Here is a 12792-nt window from a genome sequence, read left to right as displayed (position 1 = left end):
CGATATTTGGCGATGGCTTTCTTAGTCTGTTTCACTAGACTCAACGGATGATTCAGCAGAGGCAGAGACAGAGGAAGAACGCCTAAAACGAGCTGTATGGGGTGATAAAAACACATAAATTATGAGATACTGTAATCTATTTTACGACTCACAACATGTACGATGAATAAAATCAATCCGGCAGATTGTTTGATGAAGTGACATATGAGCAAAAAGTTTTCGACATTTTTTCCCCGCGACAATTATTGCTCCTAGATGAAACGATTTCATAAAGAAAGTATACCACTCCCCCTCCCCAATAAAAATAGTTACTTCAGTGATGTTCCTTACCTGAAGCAGGACACAAGACAACTCGGATGCAAACGCTCTCCAAGATCTCACAAGCATCGGCAAAGTTCGTTTCACCTTCCTCTTCCAAACACACCTGATTATTATCGGCTGACTTCAGCAAAGCCTGCTCATCAGCTGTCACTAGCCCGGGAAGTCTTTCTTCACAGTCGTTCATCACTGTTCTGTATCTATCACAGAGGGCTTGAAACTCCGAAGTGCGGTCGGTGGTTTGGGCTATAATTAGGAGAAATTGATGTGAATTTAGCGATCACAATGACACTTTAAGCAAAATAAAATGTTGCTTATAACCTGTTCTCCAATACTACCTCTTTTGAATCCATAGGTTTTTATTTTTTTAATGCACGTACAACGACAGAATATTTAATTTAGACGAAACGGATAGTCACAAAACATATGAAATTCCTGCGAAATCATCCCTCAATCATGAAGATAATATTTGAATCGCCGTACCAATGAAATTCGTTATGAACAATATCATTAAGTACATGAACAACAATAACAAATGTATTCATTTGACTTTATATCGTATACCAACAAATAATTTAATAGTTAATTAAAGATTTTACACAAAAAAAATTGGTGTCGCCTAATATATTTACGGTGAGACAGAATCTTTAATAACCATTGAAAATTATCGCATATTCCATCATAAACATGATATTCATTATATTGATATATATTATTTCCATGTAAAATACATTGCACAGTTCCCCATGAATGACGTATGTACCCGAAGAGACCCAAGTGGTATTATTTGTCATCTTCGTTCTAAACTCATAACAAAACATGATAAAATTTAAATAATAAAGATGCGTTCTTACCTTTGATTTCCAGTGTAACAAATGCAATTACGCTCAGGCAAAGGGACAGGGTTTTTACCTGGAAATAAAGAAATAGCCGCGTCAAAATCAATGATTGGTCTCGGATACATTCCGGGAGTATTTATCACTGCAACAAAGCGGTATAGAATTAAACAAAAAAGTGCAATGTAATCCACAGAGAATGTATTGCTTGCATGAAGATTTCATCTGTGCAAATAGGCAAAATAAGAAAACATCAGAACCTCCAAAACAATTTCGAAGTTTGCCGACAGATTGTATATATAATTTTACACCTCCGTTTACACAAGGAAACCTCATCAGCATCAATTTTGTTCGTCCTGAGGTACCTGCAACCATCATTACCCGAACAACTATCCCTGGGTAGAGAATGGCAAATATGGATTAATGTCTTACCAGAGGACGTTAGTATCTGGCTGGGATTCGAACCCTTAACCCTATAGGATTGAGAGTTAAGTGAATGAACTATACCATGACACCATTGTAACAAAACTAAACATAACAAATTCTTTTACTACTATGTCACAACCCATCTCTTATTAGTAAAATGCCCTTCTCGAATTGAGATATGCTACTTTGATTCTGATAACGAAGCTAATATCAGAAACGAGATACGTTAGGTCTGTAACCGAAATGTGTACTTACTACTGAAGCCATGTTAGAAGGTTCGTTGAGTCGAATGCTTTGAATCTAGTGAAGTATCGGAGAATGATGAGTGAATGATGAAACAAATCATTTAACCTCCTTTTATAGGATCTAAAAAAAATTGAATTTGTGATGAGGGCGGGTCAATTCATGCAAATTCAGACAAACTTTTTTATGAAAACAATTTACCTTTGGTTAATTAAACTGTAATCTCCTATTTCATTATCAACTAATTTAAACTGTCATTTTGTTTTTCATTAGTAAACAGCTAAACTGTCATTTCACAATTCAAACCACCGATTAATCATGAAGCAATGACAGCTGAAGGATATACAAAATAATAACCATATCCAGCTATTGAAAATCATAACGAATAATTATTGATGTTCTACGAACACAAGAATCCCTAGATTGGCACGGTAATTGGTTCATCGATTTCGTCAACACTGTCATATTAAGACATTGTCTGATCAGTTATACGTAATAGCTATCATTGAAGGTGAAATGATATTGAATACATGTAATTAACTGTTGTACATAGCGACCAACGTTTTTTTAAGGAAAAGATATCAACCTAAATGAACATATGATATTTATGATACTAATAATTATAATAATAATAATAATTATCTTAATAATAATATGTATTATCATAACAAATAATGATAATGATAAAACAAAATTAACAATAATACTAAAAATGAAAAAATAATAATTAAGGTAGTGATAAATGATGGTTTTGAAAATTATAATAATGATCAGCAAAGCCTTGGCGGGGGGGGGGGCACTCATTTGTACAATCAAGCAGGGAAATTAACAGTGAAAATGTGTGATTACTTCCAGTGATAGTTTAAAGTATATAAATACATGGTTTACTTAATGATGATAATTAAGAATAAAACTTTAAACTCTTTTTGAAGCATTTATTATGACAAATTGTTTATTTTCGGGAGTAAAATAGTAAACATAACGTGCAAACCAGAACATTTTGGGTTTTCGGGTATCATGTGAAAAGTGTAAAGCTCTACCCACAGCTGTAACTGACGAAATAAGTGGGATAAAAAAAAAGGAATTACAAATAATTAAAAAAAGAGGAATTAAAGATTCAAGTATGTTAAATTATCTTGTTCTTGTTATTTATAGAAGAAAACTGTGGATGGATTATTATTTAACACTTTAATTCCGGCAGCGACGGTTCTGGTTTCCATGAGTACATTTGTTCTGCCAACCAATGATCCCTTTGACAGCTTGGCAGTGTTTTTACTTTACAGGTGTTTATAACATCTACTGTGCCAAATCAAATGACAACTAATTCGTTTAGTGATTTTCCAAATTTGTTTACTATCACCATCGTCCGCCATATTTCGATTAACTGTCACGTGCAATTAAATCTATTTACGACTTATTTGAACGAAATGTTCGCTCAAAGGTTCGTTCAATTTAGCACAGACGTACTTTTTGGTGGAGACTGTTATTCAAACTATACTTCAGTCATTTAATATAGAGTTTCGAGCATGGGATTTTACCTCTTTTTTCATCCAAATTCATTCTGTCTAGTGTGTGTGCCAATATTCGTTCAAATTCGACGGTAATTGTCGAAAGGTGAACTCGGGCATTCGAGCTCTCGAATGGGCAGTCAATTTCGTAACATGTTCATTCAAAGTAAGATTAAGATGTTGTTTATGTAGGCCCTATCATTTTTCAAATTTCTGAAAATTAAAAAATGTAGATTCATTTTGTTACATTGTCGATATCAGATGCACTTTCGACAAAGCAGGCTTAAGGAAGGCTTTTATATGTTATGTTTCCCCGTTTTTCTTCACTTCTCATACTGTAATAGCTACGTTAGATCAATTGCCTCAAAATTCTCCTCCCTCTAATTAAATCAAACAAAACTGACCCTTTTGGGGGCAAGAATTGACGCTCATGGTGGGCGACATTCGAGGATGGAAATTTGTCTTGATGTTTTTCACGGGGTGCACGGCAAAGTATCAGTCGTGTATACATGTAGCAAATTTTATGAGTTTCTTGTTATCATGTTTATGTCACTTGATAAAATCTGAGTGTGTTTTTTGTAATGAACTTATTAAAATAATAATGAAATAAGACTTTATCCAAGAGAAATAAAATGAATAAATCGATCAATACATTGAAAACAGCATAACATTTCCAAGACCAAAATCGTTATTATTACTTTCATGTTTTAATACTCAATTTATTTCAATAATTATCGTTTTGCTTTCCACCCGGGAGTATAAAAATATGACTTTAAATAAAGAAAATTGACTTCAAAATTAGGTTTAACATCAAGTCAAACTTTCTGGAAATTTCCTCTTTTTTTAAAAGGATTGTCTAATCATCATCGTTGTGCTTAGTTATGCCTCCTCAGGGATGCCAGTTAGAATTGATCAGAAGGCCTGAAAAACATACAATGAGCTATTTTGTACCCTTAAAAAAACACCCGAACTATGGCCTGATCATAAATTACCAGGGCCTGAATTCAGGCTTTTGCCTGAAAACTGCCGTCCCTGCCTTCTCTATTCTTCAAATTAAAATTAAAATTGATTAATTCCCATGTAAAAATTTATAATACAAACGTAACATTCGATTTCTGCCTACATTGTCACATCCTCAGTTAACATAAAACATTTGTATAATATTGTTTTGTTATAGCTTGCCTTTCTTCTAAGATAGATATTGATCACCCCCTCTCTCTCTCTCTCTCTCTCTCCCACCCACTCTTTCTCTATTTATCTCCCTCTGTACGTTTGTCTCTCCACACTCTCTATGTATGTCTGTCTCTCTGGCTCTTTTTGTCTCTCTCTCTCTCTCTCTCTCTCTTTGTATCTGGTTGAACGACAGACGATCCGCGTAACACTGACCTCATCATGAATACAACGTTGGACCAAACACTACACCTTACCCTAACCTTAACCCTAACCCTAAACCCAATAGCAACCCTAGCCATAAGTTACCCTATCTTTGAAGAAAAAAGTCAGGGCAGTTTTGTTGTGCTCATGTTTTTATTGGACGTCAAAAACAGAAACATGCAGCACAAGGAAAACAAATAATGATATACAATTGTCGCCAGAGCGTCGGAGCGCATCCTCATCATTTCTCTCTCTTTCATGATACCACCTCTTCTCTCTCTCTCTCTCTCTCTCTCTTTCACACACACACTCCCTCTCTCTCTATCTATCTCTCTCACACTCGCTCTGTCTCTTTCTTTCTCTAGCTCTCCCCTCTCTCCTGTTCTCTCTCTTTCTATCTCGCTCTTACCCTCCCCTCTCTCTCTATTGTCCTTACCATCTCCCCTTCTCTTCTTACCTGTCTCCTCTTCCTTTTTTTCTTTAACGACCCTCTCCTATCGCTTCGTTGTCTTTTCTCTAGTTTTGTCCCATATCATTGCATGCTTCAATCCTCTCTTCCAAATCATTCTGCCATATCGGCCTGGTCGTAGCACAACTAAAGTCTTGACGATTAGAAAGGATATATTTACGACAGTTCTTTCCTTTGGTTAGAATTTTATTTAACAAGAATTAGTATGCCCTCATATTAGTCAAAGACTTTAGTTTACCAGTTTGCTGTTATTAACAAGTTATTAAAATCAAACCAAATCAAGAAAGAACAAAATTAGTATGTTCATCAAAATAAAAAACAATATTATCTGCCATCAACTTATAATACAAATAGTACCTATTCAGAACAGGACACTACTCTGTATAAAGCATGTTGTAAGTACGCAAATCTAATTTGTATAAAGAACAAACTAAAGTCAACACAGATTGTAAATTAGCCAGAAAAGAATTTGAAATTAACTGTAATAGATTACGATTAGTATTAAAGTATTAGATCATACATAGATACCAGATATATATCAAAGATTGGTGAACCATAGAACGATTAATTCGAAAATCCTAATTTGGGTCTGAGAAAATGAAATGATCCTAAATACTAAATAATCTACACAAAAAAAAATAATATTGATGTAAGTAAATTCAAGTTTTAAATACCTCATAGATGCCTATTATAAATGTAAGATAAGGAGGAATAAGTTTATCATTTTAGTTTGCTAGGAGCTGTTTATCTCTTTGTTTTATATTACATGAGAATTAAGAATTTAGAATTGTATTGACTCTTTGACCCCCTCTCGGGGTACAGGAGTACAAACAAACATTAAAGTATAAAAAGCAATGCATACAATTCTTATACATTATACATAGATAATGACACATAGGTACAAACGATAATAGGTATATAGGGGGTGAAAGTACTAACGTGAACAATGTAACCAACTAGTAAATACAATACATACATTGTAGATAGTAACAATTGATAATAGAATGTATAAGTATAATGCAGTCTATTTACAAGCTAAAGAGTAAACAAAGAAGGCTATAGCAACACAGATGTTAATATACCAATCACGGATGATGAAGGCTTAGCTTGAATTAAATTAAAAACACTATTAGGAAACTTTAATATCTATTTTGATGAGGGCAGTCCCGAGGGCAGTACATTATGTAGGCATCTAATCATCTCAAAATGGCGGAATTAATAAGCCTAAATTATTGCTTAATTATAAATACGTAAAATTAAATAAAAATGAATAACAATAAATTAAACTTCAGATAACTACTAGGTGCATAGGAATGATCTCTAATCTTCTTCAAAGACGATATTTGGCGATGGCTTTCTTAGTCTGTTTCACTAGACTCAACGGATGATTCAGCAGAGGCAGAGACAGAGGAAGAACGTCTAAAACGAGCTATATGGGGTGATAAAAACACATAAATTATGAGATACTGTAATCTATTTTACGACTCACAACATGTACGATGAATAAAATCAATCCGGCAGATTGTTTGATGAAGTGACATATGAGCAAAAAGTTTTCGACATTTTTTCCCCGCGACAATTATTGCTCCTAGATGAATCGAATTCATAAAGAAATTATACCACTCCCCCTCCCCAATAAAAATAGTTACTTCAGTGATGTTCCTTACCTGAAGCAGGACACGAGACAACTCGGATGCAAACGCTCTCCAAGATCTCACAAGCATCGGCAAAGTTTGTTTCACCTTCCTCTTCCAAACACACCTGATTATTATCGGCGGAATTCAGCAAAGCCTGCTCATCAGCAGTCACTAGCCCGGGAAGTTTTTCTTCACAGTCGTTCATCACCGTTCTGTATCTATCACAGAGGGCTTGAAACTCCGAAGTGCGATCGATGGTTTGGGCTAAGATTAGGAGAAAGTGATGTGAAGTTAGCGATCACGATGAGACTTTAAGCAAAATAAAATGTTGTTTATAACCTGATCTCCAATACTACCTCTTTTGAATTAATTTTTGTTTTAGATCCACGTACAACGACTGAATATTCAATTGAGATTAAATATACAGTCACAAATTATATGAAATGTTTGCAAATCATCCCTCAATCATGTCAATTCATGGACATGATATTTGAATCGCACTACCCCCCCCCCCGACAAAAACCATAAATAAATAATTTTTAAAATCGTTAATCATTAACATGAATAGCAATACCAATTTAATCGTTTGAATTCATATCAAAAGTAACTTGGTGTCACCTTACATATTCACTGTGAGACGGAATATTTGATGAAATATGACTTCTGTCATAACCATAAAAAATTATTGCACTCCATCCTCAAAAAAATATTTGTTATATTGAAATGTATTATTTCCATGTAGAATACATTTCACACTTTCCCATGAATGACGTTTGTACGCGAAGAGGCCCAAGTAGTATTATTTATTTCATCTTCGTTCTAAACTCATAATAAATCATGATAACATTTTAATAATAAGCGTTCCTACCTTTGATTTCCAGTGTAACAAATGCAATGAGGCACAGGCAAAGGGACAGAGTTTTTACCTGGAAAAAAAGAAAGAGCCGCGTCAAAATCAGTGATTGGTCTCGGATACATTCCGGGAGTATTTATCACTGCAACAAAGTGGTAAAGCATTAAACAAAAAAGTTCAATGTAATCCACAGAGAATGTATTGCTTGCATGAAGATTTCATCTGTGCAAATAGGCAAAATAAGAAAACATCAGAATCTCCAAAACAATTTCGAAGTTTGCCGAGAGATTGTATATATAATTTCACACCTCCGTTTACCCAAGGAAACCTCATCAGTATCGATGCTGTTCTTCCTGAATTGCCTGCAATCATTATTACCCCAGCAACTCCTGATATGGTTTAATGTCTTGCCATATCATAAGTATCTGGCTGGGATTCGAACCCTTAACCCTAGGATTGAGAGTTTAGTGAATGAACTATACCATGACACCATTGTAACAAAACTAAATATAACAAATTGTTTTATTTCTATGTCACATCCCATTTATTAAGTATTAAGATATACTAGTTTGATATTGATAATGAAGCTAGAAGCTAATATCAGAAACGAGATACGTTAGGTCTGTAATGGAAAATTGTACTTACTACTGAAGCCATGTTAGAAGGTTCGTTGACCCGAATGCTTTGAATCTAGTGAAGTATCGAAGAATAATGAGTGAATGATGAAACAAATCATTTAACCTCCTTTTATAGGATCTTTAAACGATAACATTTGTGATGAGGGCGGGTCAATTCATGCAAATTGAGACAAAGTTTTTTATGAAAACAATTTACCTTTGGCTAATTAAACTGTAATCTCCTATTTCATTATCAACTAACTTAAACTGTCATTTTGTATTTCATTAGTAAACAGCTAACTGTCATTTCACAATTCAAACCACCGATTAATCACGAAGCAATGACAGCTGAAGGATATATAAAATGATAACCATATTCAGCTATTGAAATTCATAACGAATAATTAAGGATGTTCTACAAACACAAGAATCCCTATATTGGCACGGTAATTGCTTCACCGATTTCGTCAACACTGTCATATTACGACATTGTCTGATCAGTTATACGTAATAGCTGTCATTGAAGGTGAAATGATATTGAATACATGTAATTAACTGTTGTACATAGCAAACAAGGTTTTTGTAAGGGAAAAATATCAACCTAAATGAAACATATTATGATATTGATAATAATATTAATAAGTATAATGAATGATGAAACAAACCATTTAACCTCCTTTTATAGGATCTAAACAATAACATTTGTGATGAGGGCGGGTCAATTCATGCAAATTGAGACAAATTTTTCCATGAAACCAATTTATCTTTGGTTAATTAAACTGTAATTTCGAATTTCATTATCAACTAATTTAAACTATCATTTTGTATTTCATTGGTAAACAGCTTAACTGTCATTTCACAATTCAAACCACCGATTAATAATGAAGCAATGACAGCTGAAGGATATAAGGCGATGATAATAACCATATTTAGCTATTGACGTTCATAATGAATAATTAAAGGTGAAATTCAAAGAAGATCACAATTATGTCAACTAATGTATCACTAGAAACTGGTAAGCTAACAGATGGCCATCGGACAAGTTTTAGGTCAACTACATATCGGGTGATTTATAAAAAATACAATAGCAGCTGGGATATACGAGAGATTCGCCGGAAAAATAACGATGTTTTAATGACGTCACTATATGGACCAACACTACCCAAGCAGACGACATCCCATAGAGAATGAACATAATTGCAAAGCTATTATTTCTTAAATTATAATGAGTTTAGTGTATATAAATGTAAGGCATGTCAAACCATTCAAAAGGGGATATGACCCGATTCTGATAACTAAAATCTTTTGCTTGTAAATACACAGGATAGGGGTTAATTAACAATCAAAGAAACCAGACTTTCAAATTGAAAAGCCCCGGAATGATATTAAGGACGGCATTTGTTCCCTCTTGAAACGCCGAACATACCCCGGTGTGTGCAGCTGAATATACAATGGCGTCTTTTTTTGTTTACAAGCGACAGATTCCTTTATTTTTGTATCGCTGCATTTGTCATCGAAATAAAACCATGCGCGGGGTTTAGAGTGAGGCCATAGATTATACATTTAGCCTGACGGTAGTGAAGTAAGAGAAAGAAGTCAAGAGAAGATGAAAACACAGGCACTAAAAATGTGTGAGATGTCATGGGACATCGTCTGCTTGTGCAAGTCATGTCCATACTGTGATCTCACATATGTCAGCAGCGTTCGGAGAGCTCTTCAGGTGCTATTCCGGGGCTGTATTTAAGCGTTTTGTATTAAATTTATAATAATAATTGCTTCGAATGTTTCCAAGCATTGGATTTTGATAACCTTGTCGAATCAAAGTTTCAACTTTGCAATAATGAAAATAAAGTTATTAGTTTTTAAAATCAATGAATATCTACTTTAAGGATGTTCTACAAACACAAGAATCCTTGATTGGCACGGTACTTGCTTCACCGATTTTGTCAACACTGTTATATTATAACATTGTCTGATCAGTTATACGTAGTAGCTACCATTGAAGGTGAGGTGATATAGAGTACATGTAATTAACTGTTGTACATAGCAACCAATGTTTTTTGTAAGTAAAAAATATCAACCTAAATGAAACATATGATAATATTGATGATAATAATAATAAGTATAATAATAATAATATTTATTGTCATAACAAATAATGATAATAATAAAAACAATAATAACAATAATATTTATTGTCATGACAAATAATGATAATAATAAAAACAATAATAACAATAATACTAAATATGAAAATAATAATAATAACAGTAGTGAAAAATAGAGATTTTGAACATTATTATGATGGACATGAAATAAAACGTGGTTTATTTCGGGGGGACAATCAGTTCTACAATAAAGCTGGGAAATTAACAGTGAAAATTTCTGATTACTTCCAATGATAGTTTAAATGATATAAATACATTGTTTACTTAATGATGATATTTGAGAATAAAACTTTAAACTCTTTTTGAAGCATTTAATATGACAAATTGGTTATTGTCGGGAGTAAAATGGTAATCATAACGTGCCAACAAGAACATTTCGGGTTTTGGGGTATCATGTGAAACGTGTAAGTCTCTACCCTCAGCTGAATCTGATGAAATAAGTGGGATTTTAAAAAAGGGGGAAATAAAGATTAAAGTTTTTCAAATTATCTTGTATATGTTATTAATATTATAAACTGCGAATGAATATGTTATTATCTTTGACTTTAATTCCAGCGGCAACGGTTCTGCCTTCCATAATTACATCTATTCCGCCAATCAATTGTCTTTTTGACAGCTCGGCAGTGGTTTTATTTTACATGTGTTTATAAACTCCACCGGTCCAAAACAAATGAAAACTAATCTGTTTGGTAATTTTCCTAGTTTGTTTTAAGATCGTCTGCCATATTTCAATTAACTGTCACGTGTAATTAAATTTATTTCCGATATTTTTTAACAAAGGTTCGCTCAAAGGTTCGTCTAATTTAGCACAGACGTCATTTTTGGCGGAGACTGTCATTCAAACTATACTTCAGTCATTCAATAAAGAGTCTCGTGAATGGGGTTTTACACTTTCATCATTCAAATGAATTCCGTCTAGCACGTGAGCCAAGAATCAATCAAACTCGCCGGCAATTATTGTTGGAAGATGGATTCGGGCATTCGAGTTCGCGTATTGGCAGTCAATTTCGTATAACATATATAACAATTACTTTGGATGTTGTTTTTGTAGGCCCTTGATGTTTTTTGTTCAATTCCCTGAAAATAAAACTATTTTGATCTATTCCGTTCCAATATCGATATCGGACCATTATATGCTAAATGAAGGCCTTGTAAATGCATTTTGTGTTTCAATATTTCTCCATTCTCACAGCCACATAAGATCAGATGTCTATCCCCCAACAACAAAAAATCAACAACAACAAAATAAAAAAATAAAAACATGCAGAATTTTTTGGGGGAGTAATTGACGTTGTGTTAATGATGGGCGTCATTCGATGGTGAAAATGAACGACAAAGTATCAATTATTAAACCATCGTGTAGATATTTTGTCTACATGTAGCAAATTATGAGTTTTCTATATTCATATTCATGTAACTTGATGAAATCAGAGGGTATTTTTAGTAATGAACTTATTCAAATAGCCGGGAAAAAGACTTTATCCAATTGAAATAAAATGAATAAATTAATCAATACATACATACAGCATAACATTTTCAAGACCAAAATCGTTATCATTACTTTCATGTTCATTACTAACTTTATTTAAATAATTATCATTTTGTCTTCTAACCATGAGACTAATTGAAATATGACCTTAAATTAAATATATTGACTTCAAATTAAGTTACAAAAAGTCGATCTTTCTGGAAATATCCTCTTTTGTTAAAGGATGTTCTAATCACCATCGTCGTTCTTATTTATGCCTTTTCTATTCATCAAATGATAATTCAAATCAAATGAATTCGCATGTAAAAATGTATATTACAAATGTAACATTCGACCTCTCGGTACATTTTCACATCCTTAGGCACTATACAATATCTGTATGATATTCTTTTATTTCAGCTTGCATCTCTTCTTTTTTAAGATAGACATTGATACCTCTCTCTCTCTATCATTCTCTCTATCTCTCCCTCCAACCCATTCTCTCTCTCTCTCTCTCTCTCTCTCTCTCGGTATGTCTATCTCTCCCCCTTTCTCTCTCTATCCGGTTGAACGACAGATGCTCCGCGTTACACTGACCTCTTCATATTAAATGCAACGCTGGACCAAACACTACACATGCATTACCCTAACCTTAACCCTAACCCTAACCCTGGACCCAATAGCAACCCTAGCCATAAGTAACCCTATCTTTGAAGAAATAAGCTCAGTACGATTTTGTTGTACTTACGTCTTTATTGCACGTGAAAAACAGAAACATAAACATACAACAGATGGATTAACAAATAGTGATGTACAATTGTCGCCAGAGCGTCGGAGAGCATCTCATTCTTTCTCTCTATTTCATGATACCACAT

At 33.7% G+C, this 12792-nt stretch overlaps 1 protein-coding gene across 2 annotated transcripts; it reads right to left on the bottom strand.

Annotated features, from left to right (window-relative positions):
- LOC115926542 lies at nt 1–8331 on the bottom strand. Of its 2 annotated transcripts, none has more exons than XM_030991332.1 (4): nt 8310–8331; nt 7680–7737; nt 6842–7075; nt 1–92 (listed from the first exon to the last, which is right to left on the bottom strand). In XM_030991332.1, the coding sequence occupies exons 1-4, from the start codon at nt 8319–8321 to the stop codon at nt 22–24; spliced, it is 375 nt and encodes a 124-aa protein (XP_030847192.1). In that variant the 5' UTR covers nt 8322–8331; the 3' UTR covers nt 1–21. The 2 variants fall into 2 exon arrangements, with proteins under 2 accessions (XP_030847192.1, XP_030847193.1); XM_030991333.1 differs by lacking the exon at nt 1–92 and adding an exon at nt 6499–6603.
- Nucleotides 8332–12792: the final 4461 nt, after the last annotated feature.

Source organism: Strongylocentrotus purpuratus, unplaced genomic scaffold, assembly GCF_000002235.5.
Source record: "Strongylocentrotus purpuratus isolate Spur 01 unplaced genomic scaffold, Spur_5.0 spur5_scaffold_2, whole genome shotgun sequence".
In the NCBI taxonomy this organism is placed as follows: domain Eukaryota; kingdom Metazoa; phylum Echinodermata; class Echinoidea; order Camarodonta; family Strongylocentrotidae; genus Strongylocentrotus; species Strongylocentrotus purpuratus.
This window is presented reverse-complemented; position numbering and strand designations above follow the sequence as displayed.

What these genes read in the sequence shown, in the direction of transcription:
- LOC115926542 (XM_030991332.1), bottom strand. An exon ending in TGTTACACTGGAAATCAAAG is followed by an intron (nt 7,076 to 7,679) that starts GTAGGAACGCTT and finishes TCCTAATCTTAG; the next exon opens with CCCAAACCATCGATCGCACT. An exon ending in TGTCTCGTGTCCTGCTTCAG is followed by an intron (nt 93 to 6,841) that starts GTAAGGAACATC and finishes CACCCCATACAG; the next exon opens with CTCGTTTTAGGCGTTCTTCC.